Source organism: Daktulosphaira vitifoliae, unplaced genomic scaffold (genome assembly GCF_025091365.1).
Source record: "Daktulosphaira vitifoliae isolate Bord-2020 unplaced genomic scaffold, ASM2509136v1 Scaffold_5, whole genome shotgun sequence".
Taxonomy (NCBI): Eukaryota; Metazoa; Arthropoda; class Insecta; order Hemiptera; family Phylloxeridae; genus Daktulosphaira; species Daktulosphaira vitifoliae.
This window is the reverse complement of record NW_026099576.1, coordinates 4,637,792-4,664,642: the sequence shown is the minus strand read 5'-3', so window position 1 is coordinate 4,664,642 and position 26,851 is coordinate 4,637,792. Positions and strand designations below refer to the sequence as shown.

Sequence of the window (26,851 nt, the reverse complement as noted above, 5' to 3'; positions counted from 1 at the left end):
TGAATGAGGTCTCTTATATGTTTGATGATTGTATATTTTTTATATCCTACTATTTAAATTATTTTTAAAAATCAAAACATACTTAGTAAAATTATTTATTTTAAACATATTTTGATGGCATATTTGAAGGTAAATATAATAAAAATTGATCATTTTTAAAAAGAAGTAATTGTTTAAAATTGAATATTCAAGTAAAATATTTGTAAATAAATTACAATAATTACAAAGAGAGGAAATAGAAATGTTTAAAAATAAGAATAATTTAATTAAAAGTGATCTGAAAAATATATTATTAAACTTGTGTAAACTGACAAAATGTGACAATAAAAAAGGTGATAAAATCAATTACTGATAACGTAACTAGAGGTTTAGAAGAGAATATATTTCGGTCGGGTTGTCAGTATATCTTTAATGCTAATGATGGTAACGTTGTTCATAAAATCAGTGTACTCACTTTTTTTTTATGCTGAGTGACCACCATTTACTGACAACTTTTGATAACTTTTGATCTAGTTAATATTTTTTACTGATTTTTTTTTTTTTAATAACAGTTATACGTTAGGTCTATAATTGTATAACAATAATTTGTATTTTTACATTTTATTAAAAATAATAATTATTTTTTAATTTTAAGTAAAATGTAAATAAAAATCCAAGATAGCTATTTTGTAGAGTAGTTTTTAAGAAAAATTTCGATAAAAAAATATCTTATTAATATTTAGTCGTAAATAGTCTGTATCGTTTTTAAGTTTGTGAAAATTTGAATTTACATGTGTTATTTTGCGGTATTAAACATTGAAAATAATACGTGTTATTATACAAATACGTGTTGAGACATGGACAGAAGAAAAGTAAGATAATTAGTTTTATCTCTTTAGAGATATTATTAAATAATAGATATTGTTCGTGTTTTTATTTGAACTAAAGCCAGTCATTGGGATGTTAATAATATTCATGGAAAAATCCATACACATATCATATTTAGTGTGAAAAGATGGGTGTTTATTTCTGTCCTTTTTTATGTAATATAGCCAGCGTTTGATATCGTAGACTAAATACAGAAAAATTCAAATATTTACGAAATTTAAAATGTTACAGAAAATTGACTACCAAACATTATGAGAATTTTGTTTACCAAATTATTTTTTTAGCTCTATTCTAAGAAATGACTATTTTTAATTTTTTTAAACATTTTTCGTAAATTTGTTTAAATTTAATTATAAAAATAATATTGACTAAATTATTATTATAGCACTCAATTATATTAACTATTAAAAAAAAAAAATTAACTGAATCAAAAGTTATGTAAGATGTCAGTGAATGCTGGGCCACCTATATAATAATTATGTAGCATTTTGAGTTAAAATTTTTATTAGATTTAAATTAATATTTATAAATTAGATTTTAAATGAAGGGAAATAGTTAAAAAAATATTCTTTTGAAGTGAACTAACAGTAAATAATCGACCCAGTAAATAAATGCGTGCATTTTTAAATTATTTACTCTTTTAGTAATTTATTGTGATGTTTTTAAAACTAATAATACTTAAAAAAATAATGTTTTAAAAATAAATAAAGTGGAAAATATAAATTAATATAAAAAACAGACATATTATACTTTTTTGCAAAGCAGAATTTAATTGTTTAACAGCTTAGTAATAAGTTATTTAAGTATAAGGTTTCACTACTATAAAGAGTAAAAATGCATTTAAATAATTTTATTGTCGTTATTACCGTGTTTTTTTTATTTCTTCCACATAACTTTGTTTTATCTGATAGCTCAATAAAAGTTACAAATCTTAATAATATCGCTGAACAACTTTATGTAAACGATTTTAACTACATTGTAATTTTAAAAGATAAAATTGAATATTATTTTGAGGATCTTTTTCATAAAGATTTATATAAAAAATATATTGTAGTTTTAAGAAGTCCTATTGAAGAAATAGAAGTAAATGAAGAAGAAAAAAAGGAATTCAAAACTTACGGCAAAAAAATTGTAACACGTTATTTGGGACTAAATGATTATAATTTCTTAGAAAAACGAGAGATGATAACTAGTTTTCTGAAGTGTAAATACCTCGAACAAATCAGATTAATCAATCGTCTCTTGATATTCTTAATTAATGAATATTTTAATAGTGAATTGAATAATTTTGGAAATATGATACAAATCCGTGAATTATTAAAGGAAAAAAATGAAAGTTTACTTAAATTTATATCTAATTTGATTGATAATTATAAATTCTTATCACGTGAATTCGGAATGGTTATAAATAATTTCATGAAATTAATAGATAATGTGATTAACAATCATGTATTTAACGAAAATATAATGAAGTATAAAAATTCTATAGGTAATTTGTTTGTTAACAGGCTCCAACCTGCCAGAAAAAATTGCAAATTTTTAAAAATGATGCCTACTGAATCAAATTATAAAAAAGAATTTAAAAGTCTAAATCGTCAACCTAATGAATATGCTATCTTTTTGGGTGAAAAGATAGATTCAGTTATAAAAGATTCTTTGAAATATAATTTTTATTTAACTAGAGGAAATGAAAATATAATTTCCTATTCAAGAGAATGTAACACTATTTTAAAATTATAACTTTAGTACGTATATTAAAATATTTTTTAGTCGCTTTTTTATTTATACTCAATTAATTTTATGTGATTAAAGATCTTTTTTGAATATCTAAAATGTCAAAATTAATAGTTATAATTATGTTTCTTTTTATAATTACTTTATGTTGGTGTACAAATTTATTTTTTATTTACCTTGTCATATACTTAACACATAATAAATACTTCCATATAAAAGTCATATGTGTATGTAAAACATATTATCAAATAAATAAAGCAAAAAAATAAAAATTTATTGTTAATAATATTGATAGTTGGGCAAGAGCGGCATAAGATGACCTTTTATTAAAAAAAAAAAATTTAGTATGTTTGCGAATTTTTTAAATAATTTATTGACTACACAATGACAAATTTTTGGAAAATAATTTAAATAAACACATATGTCCATGTGTTTTTAATTCACTCATACATTTTTTGTAAAAAATATAATATTGTAGTTTTAGGTCGTAAGGTTTTGACTTGAACGTGAATAAATTCATAAAAAAAATGTTATATTGTTGTAGTTGAGAAAATATATCACGAATAAAATGTATTTGAAATTTAAAGTCTCATTCGACAAGAAAAGTAAGATAGGATATTAAAATAAAATTGAAATTAGACGTGTTATTTTTTTTTCGTTTATTGTATATGAAATTTCTTTACATAAAATAATTTGCTTGTAATAAGTTGAACTAACTTAGTGTTAAGGGTCGTTTAATACCTAGGTATTAATATCTTGATTAAAACCAAGAATTGGAAGCCACTGAACGTCTGCCCAAATATTGTCCCTATCCTTTTAAATGATCTTTAATTATCTGAAAGAGACACACACAATCTTGTGTCTATGTTACCAGTGAGAGATTATGCAATAAAGTTTGACTATTGTTTATGTAAATGACAAAGTAAAGTTATATTTTAAATGTTTAGTAAATATAAGTTATGTATAATATACAATACGTTTGATATGAATTCTAGTACAGTTGGTTAGTAGGTTATCTAAGTGAGACTGATAATCATCTATGACTTGGTCATAGATGAGTCTTTAAAAAATTAAGTTAAGTTATTGACAAAATGAATAAGACAAAAGTGATCGAGAACTACTTAGGCCATTTAAATACATCTGCACTTTGTTAGTTCAACAATGTAGTTGTATATATTGTTATCTATGGTAAAAGTATATCAAAATTATAAGTATGTATTTACCAAAAAAAAAAAAAAAGTTTAATTATCTTGACCCTCATTAATTAATAATTTCATTTATGAAATTAAAATTTTAATTTTTCATATGCTATTGGAAGTTAGAACATTTTTCTTGGAAATATGAAAGAAGTCTTTTCCTTTAAATATGCTTAATGGATTAACATTAAAAGCTGCAATAATATTTTTAAGTAACACTTAAAATATTTTTTAAAAAGTCAAAAATGTCGTGCAAAAGTTTCTATTTTAAATCTTTCTGTAAAGAGTCAAATAAAAAAAATTAATATACTTAATGAAAAGGAAATAATTAAATTACATATGAAAAAAAATTGTTGCATCTGTTTTTAAAATAGCTATAACAGATTTAAGTAAAAAATTTTTTTAACAGAATTCTTAGGAAACTGAAGAAATTACATTTTTTTAATGAGAAATATTTCGTACAAATAATTGTTCATTCCCATATTAATACTCTAAATTTTTAAATACGTTTAGTAAAAATAATAATAAAATTAAAAGTATAAAATATTAAATTATAATGAGCTATTACATGAAACATTTTCTTATATTGAATAGAGCTCGTCAGAAATATTTAAATAATCAAAAAAAAAATTTTTATATAAATGTTTACAAAAATTATTTTTATGTCTAAATAACACAGATACGACATATTTCTAATAACATTTTTTATAGTAAATGTTTAATTGTACATTTTTTTTTTTTAAACAGCATAGTTTTTAGGATAATCCACTAAAACTGAAAAACTATCTCTAAAGTTCAACATTCAACCCTATGCGGTACACGTTAAAATGACTCAATTTCACACAACTTATTTTTTATATAATGGAATAATTTTAGTAAACGTATAATTTCCAAAAAAAAAAAAGTTGACTTATATAGCACAGAATCGCTTTATGTCTGTGATTCTTGTGTCCATCCTTTGAGTGTGCATCGTTTCAACTGAATGTCTTCAATAGTTAATAGATACTTATTTGATCATTTAATAACAATTGTTTTTTGATTTATTGTGTTATGTAGAATTATTTCATAAATATAATCCCCTGTTTATTTTAACAATTCTCATTGATTAAAAATTTTATGTTTGTTTTGTTCACATTCAAATTGTACCAAAGAAAAATGCTGTTTTATTACATTAATTAATTAATGAAGCTTTAAACAATTATATCTAATTTGTCTTTTAGAATAACTATAGAGAAAATTCATAAGACTATTTTGTTTAATTTATAGCTACTTTAAATGTTATTTTATAATATCTAATTTTAGAACTTTGATTTTTTAATTTCTGTTTTTAAATAGTTACAATCAAGTTATAAACATGTCAACCTTAGTGCCGACATAATTTTAGTCATAAAAAATACTTTTAGAATAAATTGAATGTTTATATTGTCTTTTCTTTTAAGTTAGGAAGTATTGGAAATGTTAAATAAACGCCCTTAAAAAAAATTAATTAACACTGCAAAGTTTAATAATTATCATAAATAATTTGTAGTTGTAGAGCTATACATATTTTATAAGGAGTATAAAGTTCTTTAGTCTCTTCTGAATTTGCGTCTATGAGCACATGTTTTTTTTACTCTTAAATCACATGTAAAATTTTTTAAATATATGATTTTTTTACATATTTAACTATAATGTTAACATTTAAAATACACAATTAATCAAGTTTATGTAAAACACAACGGTACTACACATTTTTTTATCGTTTCAGTCAAGAATAGAATTTACTCATTGATGTTAATAAAACAATGTCGCTACGAATATTTGTGCAAAAAGTTAAATATTCGTTTTAAATAAACAAAATATTAAATTGTTCTATAATGTCAAACGTTTGTACGTAGGAAGTATATATAAAATTAATTTTCAACTTTTGGAACTATGATTGATTTTTGTATATTTCACATAAAGCAATTTTGCGTATATTGTTTATTTAGTTATTGTTTTTAATATTCCATTTTCACATAGTTGATAATATTTTCTGTCATGTTCATGTCAAGGTAAAATAGAACAATATTGATCATATAATTGTATAAATATGAATGAACAATCTATAACTGCAAGTTACTAATTACCAACAGGTTATTCTTAATTTTACAAAAATTCCTTATTGTGAAATAACTAGAAAAAAACAATGATTTTGGTGCTTTTTTTATCTTATGGTTTGAAGACAAATGAAATTGAACTAACAACTGTTATTTATTATAATTTTTAAAAAGTATTTATTAGTGAATATACTCTATTATGCATGGATTGATAGACTTTTTAGGCAAATGGAATATCATAGATAGTTGAAATCCTATTGTAACGAATATAATCATATTTTATATATGCAATTTGAAATAAATTTTACATAAAAATGTATGACCCACTTAATTCGTAATAAAATGTTGAGTGTATATTAGACATTTTTGTAAACGTAATCACTTATTTTTACATTCAAGTCCTAATTTAGTTCTTATGTGATTAATTTTAATCTGAGTGAAAATATAAGTAAAATTTAAGCATAAGCATTGCCAATATTATGTGTAAAAAATTCATTATAATCAAAAATATTATTTGAATGTATTAATATACTCAATGATTAACTCAAAATTGTAGATTAAAAAAAAACCAGCAAAGTGGGGTCTTGGCATAGTTGGGTCCAGTATAGATGATATCTGACAGTTATTAAAATCACTATCATAAAAAACGCTTCGATGCAAATCTGTAGATAGTGTTTAATTAAAAAAAAAAAAAATTTTTCAAAAACGAAAAGGGAGACTACAGTAATGGGACCCTTGATATTTATTGAGGTTATTGAATCTAAATGAGATAAAAAACAAATGAGTTTAACATTTTTTTCTAACTCAAAAAGAATTAAGAAAAAATTCAGTGCCACAGACGTGAAAGACCCAAGTGTTACCGTCTTAGAAACCGTACGTCTCATTCGTCACTTAATAAAAATGGAAATTTAGCTAGTTCAAATTTTAAAGTTATTTTTCTCGGCTTCAAAGAAACAAAAAAATTTAAATATGTTTAATATTTTATACTATGTCAATTAGATTGATATAATATTTATGAAAATCAGTGTAATCCCCTTATAATAAAATAAAATACAAAACCAAGAATTTTAACACAAAAATAGCATATTTTTGAATACGGTAGCTATTTTCACCATGAAGACAAAATAAAGTCCAACATTTTTTTTTTTATATTAAAGTATATTACATAAGCTTTAATTTAAAATATATATAAAAGTGTCAAACTTTCTGGAAAACTTTCAAAAATTAAGTTGAAAAAGTTCTACTTTCTATATGCATTTTTATGTTTTGAACCCCCCCTGTATTAAGGGAAATGGTCCGATTTAAAAAAAAAGTATGTTGATTTGTTCATTTTTGAAAAAGTTATGGCAGTTTTAAGTAAAAAAAATTGAAAAAATTCTGAAAATTAGCGATTTTTAAATTTGTAATTTTTTTGGAGGTTTCCCCTATTTACGGGGAACGAGGGAAATTTTTTCAATTTTTGAGGATAATGTCTTCGACTAGATACGATTTGTGATATTTTGACGTATCGTTGAAAGAAATCCGTTCAGTGAGAGCTGATAAAAAGTGGTAACAGACATAAAAAAAAAAAAAACACATCATAGTAAAATTAATACCTCATCAGCTTCGCATCGAAGCTAAAAAATTATATCGTATATTTATATTTCTAACATATTAAAAAAAAACTGATTACAAAGTTATTATATTACATAAAAAAAATCAAAAATTTTAATTTTAATGTTTGATTATAAATGAATTTAGGAGAACTTAAAACATAGGTATAATTAGGGAAACCTAATTATACCTATGTTAGATTATATTAGTAATCAATTATCCTTTAGTACAAATAAAAATAAAATAATTGTCCAGGTATATATTAAAAACGTTGTAACTCATTCAGAATATAAATATTCCAACGGGAACATTTTTTTATGTAACGATTTACATCATTTAATTACGATTTAGTCTATAGACAAGAAGCCAGAAAAATGTAATCGACCTATCAAAATTGTTTGCCAGAAAAAAGTTAAATAATGGCTATTTGGAAATGTTGAAAAACNGTAACGATTTACATCATTTAATTACGATTTAGTCTATAGACAAGAAGCCAGAAAAATGTAATCGACCTATCAAAATTGTTTGCAAGAAAAAAGTTAAATAATGGCTATTTGGAAATGTTGAAAAACCTAAAGAAATTGTATGTTTTTCTTACTAACGACAAATAATTAAAAATATGTTTTGAACGTAGTATAAGATGGCAATAATTATAAAAACATAGGTTTTTAACAAAATGGTAACTGAATCAAAAGTTATTTTGGATTTATCATATCTTTGTGACTCACTCTGTATATAAATATCATAAGTGTGAATACTATTTATTTTCGCATAATAAATACCACAATTCTTGTTTCTCTGGTGACTAATAATATATACAGCGAGTATAATTTAAACTCATGACACCGTACAAAAGGAGACCCGCATATTGTTTGTGTTTGCATACACAATTATGATCATTATGTTGACAAATTGAATAAAAGATAAATAAAAACGGGGAAATTCATTTATCACACTTATACGTGCATCAAACAATCCAGAAAACAAGGAACGTTTACTGCTGGAATAACAATATCCAAGACAGTTATAATATGGTTAGATTGGTCAATCATCACTCACCTGAGAACAGCAAAAACCGGTACCCGTTTGATTTTGGCACGAGGTAGTTGTATTGCAAGCTCCCGTTCCTGGAACTTTAAGTTGTGTATCCTTATAATCGGGTTGGTATGGTATGAGCATTCTGATTTTACCCCACCGGTTGAAGAACATAATAATTGCACCTACCCATACCATTAAAACTAACACCACTATAGTAATTTCAATACCTCGTACCTGTAATTAAAATTTTTTTTATAATCATTTTCTCCTATCAATATATTAAAATAATATTAAGAAATAATATTAAAATTGTTTGATTTTGTTATTATTGGTTAGGTTGTGAGAGAGAGAGGAACAGCGAATTCAATTAATTCTATAGCCAATAAGTTAAAACCTTCGTGGCAGAGTATGAAACGAGTAACGGTGCGTGTCCAGCACTTTCGTTTTATAGACTAGACCTGTCTATCTCTATTTAAAATAATTAATGTCGATAAACTTTTATCTGTTATAGGATCTAAATGATTGTAATTTCTTAATTTTCTTAGATGTATCATGAGATATTTATTTATAAAATTATATGTAGTGATTTCATCTTCTAGATAAACATTAGTTATAAAACTGATAAGATTCTTGGTAATAAAACACTTTTTAAAGTATTAAACTATGCAAAATAAATTTTAATCTACAATTATTTCGATTGAAAATTTTTAGTATTTTTAATATGCATCATCTGCATTATAGATGATGTATTCTTTGTAGATTGTAATCTATTTAAATTAATATATTGTAATTACTTTTGGAAGTAAGTAATCATTTTTTTACGAATAAACAAGTTAATGTTGAGTGATTAAAATCAAAAAAGTTATTTTAGTAAAATATTTTATTAAATACAGAGTAATCGATTTATCATATCTCACTGAATTACTTGCAAAATAAATTAAATATTGAAAAAAAATGTTTTTTGTTTCTTTTCTTATGCTTATGTGCAATTTCTTACCGTAATAAAAAAAAATATATGCACGGTTCTCTGTACCGACCATAGTTAAAATGTTTTCCGTTCAACAACCGTATAAAAAAAAAAAACAAGTTTTTCCATACAAATATAGGATGCAAATAAAAATATGGTCTGAGTGCATAAGATGGCCTATGTTTAAAATCTCACAGTTATGAAAAAATTATATGCACAGTTCTAATTACAGATCACAGTTAAAATGTTCTTCATTCACTGAGGGTGGTAAAGAACAAGTTATTACTGTGTATCAGGTCGTTTACACGTTTGGGTTTTTCCATTTTTAAATTCATGACCAACCCGCCATGCAGATCATAGTGATAGCCGCTGTTACCATATATCACATGTTTTACTCACACTAATTTTACTATAATATTCTAAAACTTATAATTTTAATCGTTTTTTAGAAATGTTTACATTCAATTTAAACATATATCTGCTAATTATGAATCTAATGATTAATTCAGCCATTATAATTTTTTATCACGTAAGTAATTTGTATTAATTTTACTTACTAAAGTATTTGTACAATAATTTACAGTCGTAGGTACATTATATACAAGAGTTCATTTATTTTTCTTTTATTAAAATAATTTTGATTAAAAAATAATATAGTTACACCTAAATATTTTTGTAGTGTGGTAACCTATTAAAAAATTAAGAATTCTTGATTTTTCAATTATTAATTAGTTTTTAAGACCATCACTTACAACTTATTCAGCTTGATTATTTGATAATAAATCATCTAATTAATGACCTACGGGTTTATAACAAATTTTTATGGAAGAAAGAGGGGGAAACAAATTTCTTTTTGAAAATGACACGGTACCGTGTTTCCTTCATTCACACATCATCGTGTTATCAACATACAATGTTTATGTATATGTTGATGTTTATTTTTATGTGTATGGAAGTATATTGGGACTGAAACATAAGTGTGCGGTAGCTTAGTGGCAGGTTGGTAAGGTTTGTTTCTACGATGCTTTGAGTCACGGGTTCTTTTACTGTGTCTCTTTTTATTTCATATAATTTCCGGTTTATTTTTTATGGTTGGCCGTCGGTCGTATTTAATTATAGAACGTAAGATACTATTAAATTATATATAGATATTTATAAAATTTTACATTTTTAAAAATATTTCTTGAGTCATAGTTAAACAATTACCTGTATGACAAATAAAAAATATCAAGTTTTTATGTATATTACTGTAAAGATTATCGTTTACAGGATACATATATAAAATATTAAAAAAAAACAATTATTACTTGAATATAAGGAGCGGATGTAGCATCTTCCGGAGTTATGGTATGAGCAGAACCACCAACAATGTCTGGAGAAGAAATACTAACGTCACTTGAATTCATCGAAGATTGTTGAGAGTCTGGCCAAGACACTCCTTTTTCTAAAAATATATTGTTTATTTATTAATTGAAAAAAAACACTCATTATGTGAATAATTATTTGTTCGCTGGAAAATTCTCTATTAAAATAATTAAAGTATATTTATATTTAAATAGGATAAAAATTTTAATTCATTATTAAATGTTAAAAATGGGTATTTTTCTGTGAATAAAAATTTAGGATATTCTATCAAAAATTGTGATATTGCAGTAGAACTTAATTTAGATACTTTCATTTTTATAAAAATTACTAGCAACAATTTATAACAATCAGATTAGATGATTTTTTAGTTAAAAGCTCAGTGGTGTTTAATCACTGGTGATGTGACCCTACTTAACAAACTTAAAATAAAAGATATAGAAATACTGATGTTGAGATTTTCCCAATTATTATGTAGTATTTTAACATGTAATAAGAACATTAAGTTAAAATAAATGGCTAATTTTTAATTTAAACAAAATGTTAAAATAAGACAATACTATAAATTAATTTAAATTTGGCAAATGGTAATATTTTTAGTTGATTTTAAATTAATTAGTTTATAATTAAGTTTTTATAAATTTTATTTTCATTATAAATTTAAAAATATAAATGTTATTAACATATTAACGAGTTAGTAAATATTCTGGAAATAATTCAACGAACTTTTATAAAAATTAGTAAAATACCCACTAGTTTAATTAATGTAACATAATGAAGTTGCATAATCTTCTAAATAAAAATTGAATCAAAGGTTAAATTAAAATAAACATTGTACTAATTATATTATGAACTAAAAACAAGTTTAAAACAATTTTGGAAACTTGTCCATTTACGTTTTACTACAACTACATTGTAAGTTCATATAATCTGCACGTAAAAAGTTATCTTTGACTTATTGATAATATATTTTAATTTTAGCATAAATCATAATTATTTTGAGAATTTTAACTATGTCGATAGTAGGTAAGCTACTTTGAAATATAACGTGTTTCTATATGACATTTATTATCATAACAATTTAAATAATTAAAATTACACTTGATGCTAACGATAACTGATACTAATGAAACCTTTCAGATCTAAATTATTCTAGTAATGCATTTTCAATGTAAGTTATATCTAATTGACATAACATAGTTCTAAAGTGATGGAAAATGTATTAATGAGTGTATTTTAATCATAAGTATACTCGCTGAAACTTTTTCTTTAGATTTCTATAGTAGGAAAAAAATGTTTAAGCATTTAAAATTCTAAAAAAATGTAATTTTTATTATTTTAAATGTGTTTTATTAATTTTCAGTGCAGCCAACAACAATAAGTTTATAGCAATTGTTTTATTAAACATCTTTTGATATGGGGAAATTTTGTATTTATAGCCGCTGGTAAACCAAATAAATAAAATAATTAAAACTTATAATATAAAGAGATACTTTTTTTTATAATTTATTGCTATTAAAGACATAGTAACTAATAATCAGAGCTAGGAACTGAAATAATTTTGGATTTACGAACATTTTCAACATGTTTAGTATGTTAGTTGATCTATATCGAATTTTTTTCATGATCTTGTTAGGTTAGTAATTAAAGAAACTAAAAGTGTTATAACACCATAATCAAACCTAAAATTTAAATTTTTTAAAGTAAAATTATAAGTTTGTTATTATTGGTTTCTGTAAATATTTTTTCACAACATATACTAAAAAAAAGTTTGATATAGATTAACTAATAACTAGCAAAACTGAAACTATTTTAGTAAGCCTTGCTAGTTACATTAAACATATTTATAAAAATAAGTAGATTTATTGTTAAACCAGATAAATGAATTTTGAAACATAAAATATTAAATGTGTCATGTAATAACGAATATTAATACGCGTCAAAAATATATGATTAATCATAAAATTCCATTTTTTAACCGTACAAAGTTACTGCGTAATTGAGTGTAAAATGATTTTCATCTCTGAAACAGTAATCGAGTAATTTAATTTGAAAGCTTTTTTATATTAAGTTTACGTGTATATTCTCTTTGTGTAATTTAATTTAAGGAAAATTCATGAAATTCATGAGTAGTCATTATGTTAACTTAATTAGCTTAACTGAATATTTAATGTTTATTTATTTTGTTTCTAATGGTCAAATCGCAAAATTTCATTTTCCACGCCCAAACTACTCGCAATTTAAGTTTGTTTATCGTTTCTTTTAAAAATCAAATGTTAACCTACATTTTTTTTTTAAACCTAAATTATATCTACCAAGGCATTACAAGTTTTAATAATTTCATAATGAACTTTTGATTTAGGCGTCTGCGCACAAAAATTTTATAAAAATTACTATCGATTTTTATTAAAACATAATAATAAATTTCTTGAATTTTGAAATTTTAAGAAAAAAAAATTACAATTTAATTAAATTTATATAATTGATTATTTTTCTTTTGAAAGTAAAAACTTATTTTTCATAATATTGTTTATTTTTTATGGACTTTTATTGTACTTGTATTTTTTATGGAGTATATAAAAATAATTAAGAAATAAATATAATTTATTTAAAATAAAAAAAAGTTTTATTTGAGTAATATACAAGATTCATATACGCGTATAAGTAAATGATTTTTAGTAATAATCGTTGAAGCTGATTCAATTGTGGTTAAACTTTATGGTTATTCGGAAATAATTTTTGATCGTATGAAAGTCAGTAAAATTCTAATTGAGTCATATATTTAAGTAGCTGGTGGCTATGCTTAGATTAAAATTGATTAATTCAGATACAAAACATAAAAATTTTATTTAATCTGTGTATTTTAGTCTAAATATAAGAGCTATAATAATTTAATATTTTAGGATGCAGTTTCTATTTATAACTTATCATGATTAGTGTTTTATTGATCATAAACTTAATATTTCAGTAGATATATAGACCTAAACGTGTTAATATATTTTAACACGAGTACAAATATATATTAATACAAATAACCTATAAGATTATATTATAACTGCTATAAACATTTCATAATAGTTGATCATTCCTCGAAATAATCGAATTTCTTTAGATTCAAAATATTAATTTTAATATTTTTTGTTAATATCTTATTAGGCGACTTACTTTTTGTGGAGAATGATTCATGTTATATACTTTTTTAGTATTGTTTTATTTAAAAGTATTAAGTAATCATATATTATAATCTTATATTATTTAACGAGAAATACGTCGGTATATTGAGATTTTATGTATGACAATTAAATAATTCACAATTTATACAACTATAAAGAAAGGTTTACAAGCTATATGTTGAATACGCTTCGATAGTTCATTAATACTTAATTCAAATCAACTTATTTAGTAATTTAACTAGACATTATTTATCGACAGATATAAGATTTTACAATGTTTTAGAAAATGACAATTTTTTTTTAATGTCTTTCATTAACGTTAATCACTTTTTTCAAGCATGTTATGTTTAGGAAAAGTTTGTCATATATAATCACTCTTAAGTTTCTGGCAAATACACATCATTTAGACGATGAATGTATTAAATAATTTTGTTTATTACTATATGATTAAATCTGATCAGTTGGGTCATTGAAAAAATACAGCATTTTTATACTTCCATTTAACATTAATGAACATCAATCATAATTTTGAACTAATTCAAATTAAATAATAGCACTTGTTTGAAATATAATATTTTTAACAAATATTGGTTATTATATATAATATTAGCTATAATTTTTTCATATCTTAAAATGTATATTATAATAATCATTTAAGATATAATTTGTGCTGAAAATTATTGAAATTGTGGGAGAAATAAATTTTAAAGAATTTTATACTAAAACAGACAAAATAATCTTAATTCAAGTTATTACATTTGGGTTTAAACCGTAATATACTCTGAATTTAATTATGTAAATGAAATGTTTAATTGATAATATAAAGTAATACGGCGTTATAGTTAGGCAATTTAGCTACTTGTAGACATATATGTAATAATTGTATCTGTTTTCAAATCTATTTTACAATAGTATACTATACTAGAATTTATGAATCCTAGTATTTCAATTTATTTATAAGTATTTTTTCAGTTGGGTATCATTGTTTTATTTTATATGTGTATTCTTATCGAGATAAAATTAGTTCAAAGATAAACAAATGTGTGTTTAGCGCTGGTGATGATAACATTAATTCTAAAATACATATATGCGATATTTTAGTATTTTTGTGGCTTTTTAAGTTAAATATTTATTAAATTTTTAATTTTAAATAATTTTATCCAGAAGTGATCAATTCTTATAACCAAAACAAATTTTTACATTAATAGTTATTAGTAAAAATAATTTTACTAACAATTTTAAATTATTAAATTAAATATTATTTATTAATTATTTATTATTATATATTATATATTAATTTAAAATTAATAGATAAAAACATGATAGGTATATAAAAGACAATATATTTTGATTAAGATAATGGTACTTCATCAGTATACAATAATATTGATAAAATTCTAACAATTATTCAATAAGTTTAGCTGGATATTTGATATTAACTTGGATTTGGGAAATATTTTCATTTTAATAATACATTGAACCTTAATCTCAAAATAATATTTAATTTGTAGTTAATTTTTTTTAATTATTAATTAATTTTATTTTTTAACTTTTGTTCATCTGTTGCATTGAATAACCGTATATATGACTAATTAGTTTATGGTACTAATTTAATTATTCTAAAATGTCTGCGTCGATATATTAAATATATGATTGGTTTACACAATTATATTATAAATTATATATTCAAATGACAAGCGTAATTTTATTGTAATAGCGTAATATTATTTGGTCGAATTTAATTATGTTATATTTGTATATTATTAAATACTAGTAAAAACTTTATCGGCCGAAAATATATATTATTAAAATAATCACTTTACTCAAATGAAATATATAAAAGAGTAATATAATATTCATTGAAATTATTCGTGTTTACTATGATGTTTATTTGTCTTTTTAATATACAATCATTAAATAATTGTTATTTTCGGGTACTGAACAACTCGTGAATTACGTTAAAATAAATTGGGTATTATGGTTTTATATATATATATGTATATATAAGACTTATTGGGTATTATATAAATTTAACATAGACTTGTCAATTACATTGGATTTATTCTTTATTGCTATTATTTATACTAAAGATCAAAATTATTATCTACTTTCTATTTGAGTTACAGATGATTTACGATTGTTAATTATCTAGAAAAATTTTTTCTGGAAGGGGATTGAATATTTTTTTTTAATAATTTTTTGGCAAATATTATTTTTGATGAATTTTATTGTTTAAAACTATTCTAAAGTTACATTTTAGGTTAAAACTTTGGTGGTTACACGAATTTTAAGGCAAACACACATGGCCATCGAGTTCTCCATAAATAAGTTTCAGCATAAAAAAAGTTTTATCTACTAAAACTATAATTAAAAGTGAAGGTTAAGATAATATTTGGGATTATGTTATTTTTTTTATTGGTGTGTTGTTAAAGTGTTTATCATAATATTGTTACAATTAGACCCTAATAATTATATGTCAGTATCTATATAAATAATAAATTTGTGAGATGTTTGCTTACCCAGTGTTTTGAATATAACCGGTCTACTTCGATAACGTCGACCTGCTTTAAAGGCTGTGACAATAACTTGATACTGAGTATTGGGCATCAAGTTGCCAAGTGTCACGGAATCGGAGTTTACTGCTATTTCTGCTACTACCCTGTAACTGACCAATAACAAAGGAATCCTTTTAAATTTATAAACCGTTACATATTTAATCACAAATATTGAACCATCTATTGGCTGATTCCGTGAATACGTGTAGCAGTTACCATAGAAAAAAAGTAGGGGAAAGTGACCTATACATATCTGCAAAAACTGTATAGAAAAAATCATAGACCACAGGATTGCATGTCCTCCCGTCGATTGAGGACAACAACAATGATGACCTGACGTCAGCGTAATGTGTTCTGTAATACTTTAGGATTTTATTTTCTATATGATATTAGAATGTTTTGACTGTTCGTTTTTGCAGAATACTATTAATAAACTTAAACGATTCATTTTGAAAAATATTAGTGAGTTACATCATGTTCGATTGATTATATTGTACTACGTTAATGGATGGTAACTGACTAATGATGGAATTGCTTAAGTAATTTATTGTTTTAAACTTGCACAGTATTATTTCATCTCGACGGGCAATATGTTTATACTCTGAATTAAATGTATTAAATTAGATCAAGAGCGGTAAGATGAATACGTGGATCAAAAGCGACACAAGACAGAATGAAGAATGAGTACAGAAAAATATCTTAGTAATCTCTTCAATCGCGAGTTATGTGAGAAAAATTGTCTGGAAAGTTTTATGCGGCTAAAGAGAAATAATAAGAATGAAACTAATAGAAAAAAAGATGTTTTGGATTAACGACATAAAAATAAATGTAATATATGAGTACACAATGAAAACTAAAAATCACTAATTTAATATAATGCGTGGGTTTTGTATTACAATGTTTATAAGAAGTAAAATAAATTGTTATTAACAATTATTAAAAAACACTCTGTTAAAAGTTTATTTTGTTGTTCACAGTATCACTGAAATAATTATTCTTCTAGAAAACGTTAACACTTTACATTCATTTTAAATAAAATAAAAATAGTTTATTCTAAGTAATGTTTTAATTAATAACCAATTGAGTTAAGAAGTGTTTGGAATTGTTCCAACATTAAAAGGAGCTAGGAACTCTTTTTTAGATAAATTGATATACACCAATAGTGAAATTTTAACAATTTGCTTCCTTTTAAGTTATTACGGGAGCTATAAATTGTTTGAATTCGAAAATTAATTTATCAAGAATATTTTTTCGTGTAATGTGTAAATACTATAATGTAAAAATCATAATGTGGTTTCAATGAAAAAAGACGTTTAATAAAATTTTACTCTTTTTTAATATTTGCGCTTTTCGATAGCTTTGTCATACAATTAGTTTGTATAGTAATAACATGCTTACAACATTTTGTCTATATAAATATATATATATATATATATATTTATTTATTTAAATGCTACATAACAATATATGAGTATTATATGAGGTTGTTATAAAAATATCTATTTGAGTTGGTGTGTTTAATATTATTAATAACGAATTTTATTTACCTGGCGTTGGTAGGTTTATACATGACATCATATTTTTCGATACCTCTGAGAGATATTTTCCAAGATACTTGAACAGTATTTGGACTTAAAAATATAACGGTAATATCGTCGGGAGCTTGGCCAGCAGACGAGCACCCTGTTTAAACAAATAAGTATGTTATTCGACAAATTTACTCAACTTTTAAATTATATACTGAGTTATTGATTTATCGTTAACCAATAAATTTCTTCTAAAATAACAAAAATGTTTAGAATTAAAAACTATCCAACTAAGGAAATAACTTATCGATATCAAATGTTTGAACCATCAATTTGCGAGTTATTACCACTTTAATACATAACAGGGGCGAGGTGTGGATAGTTATTTTTGTCATAACAATTTTCTTTGTTGTGCTATTTTTGCAATCAGATATAAAAATAGTCATAGTTCCTGGACTACTGGTTCAAAAGTTATTTTCTTAATTAGATCATTTTGTAACGTTAAAGATAGTTAAATATGTATATTGCCACAAAAAATAAAGTTGTTGATTATACCCGTATAAGAGATAATCGATAGATCTCAAAAATATCTGATCACATAAATCCAATAATAAATATTATTAAATAAAGCCAACAATTTTTTTTTTTTAATTATTATTAATTTATGAAAAATCTAGCGGTCAATTATATATAAATCATCCTTTATACTATATTTTTAAAATTTTTATAAAAATAAAAAAAATAATCCTTATTTAAATATATATTTAAAATGAAAATATATTATTAATTTTTAATTAAAAGTGAAAATATTAAAAATGTGAAGCAATTAAATTTAAAAGTCTTTAGATTTTTACATCTTAGGTGCTTGATAAACATTATTTAGTTTTATGTGGAAATTATTTTGATAGATGTATCAAATTAGGAACTCAAAATACATTTTATAGAATATCATTTCCAGATTATCATTTTTGAATAAACACAAATTTATAGTTTACTGATGTCATTAAGTTAATTTATTATTTTTGAATTATCTCAAAGTATTTTACAAAAAAATAAATAAGGTGTCTGTGTTTAGTGATATTATGCGAATTTTGTTTTATAAAGTTTTCGTAATTATTTTTTTTCTTTAAAGATATATCTTACTATTGGAGTTGTGTATACGATCAAAAGAAGTTACTGTCAATGTCTATGAATAAATTAATGTTAAATTTGGTTAAGTTTTGACGTTAATATTAAAAAGCCTTCCTCTCCTTTAATTTAAATTAAAATAATATGAAACGAGTAAGCGTATATTCAATATTAAAAACAGATAAAAGAAGCTGTCAACTGTTAACAGTTTATTATACCTTGTTAATCAAGTTGGGACATTGTGTAGTTATCAGTACCATATTATCGGCACAAAAGAAATGTCCATAATTCGCATAATAAACAATTTTATCTTTGTGTTTAGTTACTATAACGACAAGGGTTTGTATTGTGGTAAATATTATCTTACTGCTGTTAAAATTTTAAAATGAAACTTTTTCAAATAAATAATAACTTTGATATTAAAATTTAGTTTTATTTTTAATGCTCTACTCAAGTAATTAGAAGAACTAACTCATTTTGTTGGTTCAATTAATATTTAGTTAGAATCGCTAAATAAAATTAGTTAACTATTTTTTATAGTCGTTTCATAGGCATAATTTTAACAACAATTTTAAAGTGGTTTATATTTTAATTTCTCTTTAATTTGCGCCTCTTAATTGGTTCAACTATATATATATAGCTTTTTTAATTATATAGTTGTTTTGTTGCTATTTGAAATAAAATATTCAGTAAGGCTAACCATATATTTTTGTCCGTGGAGTATTCATTTCATAACTTACTAAGCCATTTGGTCTACCAAAATTACATAAAGAATTTAAAAATAGGCAAAAAAAACAATAATTGTATTAATATTGGCGTTAGTCCTACAAATATCATGATAAGTATTAAAAAATAAAGCAGTATTTGGTTTAAAAAAGTAATATAAGTATAACTACGTTGTATACTTTTGTATGTGTTATATGAATACATGGTCTACAAGAAATTATTATCTAAGTCAAAATTATACTTTTCTTAATAATTTTTCGTACAGATTTTAATCTGCAATTAGATTTTCTTATTATCACTAATTTTTTGTATTATTACTAATTTGTTAACGAGTATAATATATAAAAAAATAACCAAAAAAATATTGGTTAAAATGAAATTCCATATCACAACAGCGGACGAAATCATAGATGAAACTAGGCATGTAATATTTCTGAATATTAGTAAATCATAGAATATAACTTAAATGGAAGTTATAGTTATGACTATTTTAATTGTAGCATTTATTTAAACAGCAAGAGTTACATAGAAATGATTTATTAAAATATAAATACAAAAATTATAATAAGTCATTTTAACAAATTTTGGCATTTTTTAAAATTTAAGTTAATAGTAGTTATAAAAGTTCCTGAACATATATCAATCTAAACAAAATTATTCTTTAAATCTTCATAAAATTTTCTATTTAAGGACATCAATTTCACAGTTGCACTTTGAACTAAAAAAAAAAGATTAAAACTTCAACATTTTTAAATTATAAACTTTTATAATAATTAACTCTAAAGGGCAAAGAATAGGTTAAATATGACATTTTAAATCAAGATTTTGCATGGATTATTTTTAACATAATAAAAATCAAAATAAATTTTTATATGTAAATACTCGTTTTTATACATTAGTAATAATCTTGAAAAACTAAGCGATAGAAAAAATCTAATTACAAATTTGAAATCAGTGCAGAAAATTAAAAATTTTAATGTTGGACTAGAGAGAGTTGAACATTTTCTTCAATTTCGCTTCGAAACTAAAATGAACAATCAAAAGTTATATACTTTTTTGATAATATTATAAAAATTGATTTTATTTGTAAAAATCCATTTTTAAATTTGGAATTTCCACTATTTATAAGGAACGAGGGAATATATTTCAATTTTTGAAGGTAATGCCTTCAACTATCGAAGCTAAAAGGTACGGAGCGTTGATATTTTTATTTTATTCCAGAGCAATATTAAATCAAAATCATTTAATTATAAATTAAAAACTTTTAATTGGCCTATAATGAATTTTTTCAAGAATTTGTAAATTTAATTATTGTTGAAACCGAATGTACTATTAAACTGCTTAAAACTTTAACTAATATTAAAATTTGACATTATTAAAATTAAAAACCAAAATTAACCAAATCTTTTTTTTTTTAATTTTAGATTTTTAGTTTTTTAAAAGTCAAATGTTAAGTTTAAATAAGGTTTCAAAGGCGGTTTCATAATACTTTTGGTTGATGTAAATATCTTTTCAACGTGAACTAAAGAAAAATTTAATATAGACGAACTAATTTAATAGATATTAGAAAAATGGCGAAACCGATATTATTTAAGTTTCTACTTATTTTTATTATTTTCGAATTTAATATGTTATACTCACAGCCAAAATGAAATCCATGAAGTATAATAAAGATCTCCCACAGTATCATAATAAGCTACACATATTGACGTTTAGTCAATTAGGCACTGACTTAATTACAAAGATCCACTTTTTCGATATCGTTTAATAAAATTATGGTCATCATTTTTCTTTCTGCTTTAATACTGAAACAAAATTATTATAACATTAAATTATGTTTACATAAGAAATAAATTATTTTGATAAAAAATAAATAGTTTGATAATCATTTTTAGAGGCAAATTGTCCAGGTAGATACGTATACAAATATCAATTAAACATTTTTATTTTACATAATTTCATTCATATTTTTGCAGATGGTACACTTTTAAACAACTTAATAAATAACATTTTACTACCCATTATCTGTTATAATAAATATTATAGAACATTTTTAAAGTATTTTAAAAAGTATAATAATAAGGTAAAAATTAATTAACTGTAATACTTTTTATTTATTAAAATATTATCATTATGAAACTTTTAATGTTTTTTTCAGGAAGGCAAAACTATAATCATAAATCTATCTCAACTTAATGGATCTATTAAATGGCTTCTTGAGAAATTTTCCAAACCAGTAACATGACATGCATATTATTTTTATAGTGATAGTAAGATTCTGGGAAATTCTAATAAAATGAACTAAATAAACTCTATATAAATATTATATCTTGTGACAAGATAGGTCAATGTTACGCTTTTAACATTGATTAAATGAGATTTAAAGTTTTTATTTTTCTATAATAATACATCAAGTAATTTAAATTGAAAATTTTAGAAATATTATTATTTGATAAAACATTGTAAATTTACTTTAACATTTTGTTTAAAATATACATTCAATCATGTTCAAGGTGAGTTCTAGAAGTTTGTAATAAAACTACATATGAATAGTTCAGAGTTTCAAGAGAATTGAGCAGAGAATAAGTGTAGTAGAGATGAGAATGCTTAGATGGATGATGGAGTGATTAGAGAAGATAGGATAAGGAACGAATATATTTATGAGGGAGTATAAGTGCAGCGTAAATTGTGGATAAGATGAAATGAAATATTCTTACAATTGTTAGATGATTTGGTCGTGTTATGAGGAAAGAGGAATCGAAAGCTGTAAGAATAGTTAGGAAATTAATGTTGAAGGAAGAAGAGGTAGAAAAAAATTTGTTTAGAAAATTATTTAATTACTATACTAAAATATTGGTATAATTTTATCGATTTTAATAAAAGTTATGTGAGTTTTTAAACAAATTAGTAAATTTGAATATGGAACTAACATTTTCCTGTGGATAGATGATAAAAATACTTCTACGGCACCTCTACCAGTCGTAACAGGCAACCTAATAAGGTTGCGTCAAGTCGACAGCCGGCGTAAAATTTTTGTCAAAAAGTATAAGGAGTCTTGAAAAAAACTTCGTGTCAAGTGGGAGTTTAGGATAAGGATGGCTGACCCCAAGTAGTTGTAATAAAGGCGAGGAAAAAGAAGAAGAAGAAGAATATGGAACTAACAGTTGATTAAAATGAACCCTAATTAAATCGCTTTATTTTAAGCAAATGTTATTAAATTTTAAAAATATTTTCTAAGAAACTATTTAAATATAAAAATGACAGCAAGTATAATTATTTGAGTTTAATCTATCATAAAATTTAAAGTTTAAACTAAAATTAATATTTTTATGTTGTTAAATAAGTTAAATTTTAACTTTTTCATTTCTTTATTTATTTAAAAAATATATTTTTTGTTATATAGTATTTATTATGTTTTGTTTATATAAGTTTTGAGTGAAGTTATAAGAGAAATCTTAAATATTTCCTAACTTATAAAAAAGAATGAATGAATATATAATTTTATTTGAGTAAATTTTAATCGCTATTGTAATAAATTTTAGAATTTCAATAAATTATTTTTTAAAGTTTATTAATATCTTTTATATTTTAGAAAAACTATAGCTTGTTTTTATTCAAATAAATAACATACAGTTGCGGCGTGCAAAGAAAGTTTGAACATCTATTAAGAGGCTTCAAGTTAAAAGTTTTATTATGAATGTTAGTCGTTGAATGCATTTGAAATAATCATTGGAAATAAAAATTGTTTATTGAATATGAACTTATTGGAGTTAAAAATAAAAATTTAATTGTTAAACCATTAAAAAATTAACGAAATGATTAACAAAAAATAATAGTTTTCAAAGTTGAATTAAAACAGAAATGAATTCATTATATTAATACTTTATCTTAGTATCGACACAGTACATTTTTGTCGGTGATTTTTGACATTAAAGATAAACATTTTCTCGACGTTTCTAGAACTTTATTGCTTGAACTGTATTTCACAAAAATTGATTTCGGTGAAATGATACATTTTAAAACTTTATGTGTGCCTTTTCAAACTGTATAAATAATCTTAAGTTTATGATTTTACTATCATATTATTTTATTTTATTGGATACTTGCGATTTATTAGTAATAATTCAAAATTTAAACCTAAAATTCAAATTAAATATATTTATTTCAGTAAAAAAAAAAAATTAAACTCTTTTAACATTTTGTGTATGAATACACAGTATATACATTTTACAATGCGTTATGTTAAGTAGTTAACTAAAGCTAATATCAAATTTAAAAATATAATTATTTTTTAAATATATTTATTATTTTGAACTTAAATTTTATACAAATCATCTGTGAAATACTAACGTTGACACCAATTTGTATCTTTTATATTGTATCTTATGGGTGATGTGTTTCAGTTTATAATTAATTTAATAATATTATTTCTTAAACGATGAAGATGGAAGTAAATTTTAAAAAATAAACAGATTATGATAAAATTAATACTCATCAGCTTTGTAGCGAAACCAAAAAATTATATGAATTGATAAATAGGGTCAGGAAATATAAAATTTGTGATTATTCAATTAAAAAAATATATATACTGTTAATACTAACGAAAATATCATAGAAATAAATAAGTGAAGTTATTTAATTATAGCTTTGTATATTTTCTTATTCTATAAAAGATTATTACAATTTAATAATTAAAAAAAACAATAAGTAACGATGAAGTGTATTGTATGTGAAACATACAGAGATAGAAATTTTTATTAAATTGAGCACCTTAATTGTAATTACGAAATAATTGAATGAAAAACTTTACAAAAATAAGATTTTCAATTGCAACATTAAATGAATATATTAATAAGGGACTTATTAATGTTAATAAATAAAGGCCGTGATCCTGTCGGTTAATAGTTTTACTAATTTATACAAATTTAGTTCTTTCATTGCTTTGTGACCGCCCTGTGGACATGCAAACCATCTCGTATACAGTAAATGACATATACAGTATAAATGACGTATACAGTAAAAATAATAAATTTTGTCGATTAATATAATCACAGTAGTAGCTTCAATTGATCCTTAAAGGTATCATTGCAAATTTTAAACATAGAAAAAACCATAGTATAGGGAAGGATGATTCACATATTATTATAAATATCACTTCTTCTTCTTTTTTCTTGCCTTAATCCCATATACTTGGGGTCGGCCAATTTATTATTATAAATATCACTATAAAATTATTAATAGTGCTTTTCATTGCTGTGACAGTATTTTGATCAATTGCTTTAATAAAATCTTCAACACATAGAAGTCGCATTTTTTTTAAAACCCAGGTAAATTAACTTATTAAATATAACTTTTATATTATTTTCACGTGGATATAAAATTAATTTTGTATAAATGTATATAAATATAATAAAATATATGTTCTACTTTATTGTATATTGGGAATTATATTTGGTACTTATAAAAATAACAAATATATTTTTTTTTCATACATTCATTGAATTCCTTAGCTTATATGATAATTTAACGAAATATTACTAAAATGAAAGAAGTTAATATTTATTTTGTTAACTTTAAAATAAATTATTAAAGATATTTACTTAAATAAGTGAAATATTTATTAAATATATTAAAAAAGTACTTATGAATAAAAATGATTGCAGTTATCATATTTGAATTTTTATTAAAAATTTATATACATTTTTATTTATTGGATGTAGAGCTATTAGAAAAATAACTAACATAAAATAGATAATTAGCTTAAGATGTCTTAATCTAACTCAATTTTGTTAAAGCATTCGATTTTAAAATAATCTAATTACAAAGTACCTTAAGAAAAAGTTAGAAGTCTTAATTTAATTCTTCACTATTTCATAATGAACGTTAGATAGTTTTATTATTTAATAAAAATGTTTATATGCAAAAAAAAACTGGAGAATTGATTTTGAAACATACTTTTCAAAAGAATAGATTAAATTCACACGTAAGAAATTCAGAACAAACTTGTAAATAAATTTAGTAAAAGCTATGTTTGCTCAATGTATATCCTATTTACCTGCTAATGTACTCTAAAAAGTAATAAATTATTTCTTTTTAACCTTTACACAAGAAAAATCCTTTTTAAAAATTCTTTATTTTCAAGAACAAAATGTTTGTTTAAGTTTAAGTTTAGAATCACTTATAATATATATTATTATTATAAAACACAACTTAGTATGTAATACCAAGCTCAAAGTTTATTTTTAAATACGGGTCTTAAATTTGAAAACTGTAATAACATAATCTGTAATTATCTCAAATATTATCTATAAATCAAATGTAAATAATATAATAATTTGTAAGACAAATTTAGTACTTTAAAATATGAAAAAAATTTAAAAGTTTTAGATTTATGTTTAGTTGATAAAACTGAAGGGAAATATTTATTAAATAGGAATTATAACTTTTTGATTTCCGATATATTTTCCAAGTAGCCCATATATTTTTAAAATAATAGCTAATTACTTGCACACACGTTTTTTTGTTTAAATTATAAGTAACCACGATCTTATCATGTCTTTTCATTAATTATTACAATTATTGTATTGATTTAAAAGTATAATTTTTTTTTTTAAGTTTGTTTTGTTTTTTCAGAACAGGGATTCTTAAGAATTTAATTGTTAATTGTGACTTAATACTGTATACCAATAATATAGAATATTTATCCAGTGTTAAATTACCCAAAATTACTAGTAGAAATAAATCAACTTATCTAGGCGACTTCATTAATACACACAAGCAATTGCTTTTGAGTTACAATGATAAGCTCTACAAGTTAAAAAAAAACATTAAATTAGCTAATGGGATTCCATTATGCTGAATACGGTTTTCAGCAAATTAATGTTACCTATAAAAACAGTAAAAATAAA

At 22.8% G+C, this 26,851-nt stretch overlaps 2 protein-coding genes across 6 annotated transcripts in view; one reads left to right on the top strand and one right to left on the bottom strand.

Annotated features, from left to right (window-relative positions):
* LOC126906773 (uncharacterized) overlaps positions 1–26,851 on the bottom strand; it is a 63,521-nt gene that overhangs the window by 10,384 nt on the left and 26,286 nt on the right. For 3 of the 5 annotated variants that reach the window (XM_050687614.1, XM_050687610.1, XM_050687611.1), the window contains exons 2-6: positions 21,585–21,748; positions 18,111–18,246; positions 16,528–16,673; positions 10,781–10,917; positions 8,528–8,740 (exon numbers count right to left, since the gene is read on the bottom strand). In XM_050687614.1, coding sequence (XP_050543571.1) covers positions 8,528–8,740; positions 10,781–10,917; positions 16,528–16,673; positions 18,111–18,246; positions 21,585–21,633 — 681 coding nt within the window. In that variant the 5' untranslated portion in view covers positions 21,634–21,748. Of the gene's footprint in view, positions 1–8,527; positions 8,741–10,780; positions 10,918–16,527; positions 16,674–18,110; positions 18,247–21,584; positions 21,749–23,825; positions 23,846–26,851 lie in introns of those variants that run through there. The other 2 variants (XM_050687612.1, XM_050687613.1) reach the window with 2 other exon arrangements.
* LOC126906774 (uncharacterized) lies at positions 1,636–3,559 on the top strand. The gene is made up of 2 exons (XM_050687616.1): positions 1,636–2,301; positions 2,376–3,559. The coding sequence occupies exons 1-2, from the start codon at positions 1,702–1,704 to the stop codon at positions 2,424–2,426; spliced, it is 651 nt and encodes a 216-aa protein (XP_050543573.1). The 5' UTR covers positions 1,636–1,701; the 3' UTR covers positions 2,427–3,559.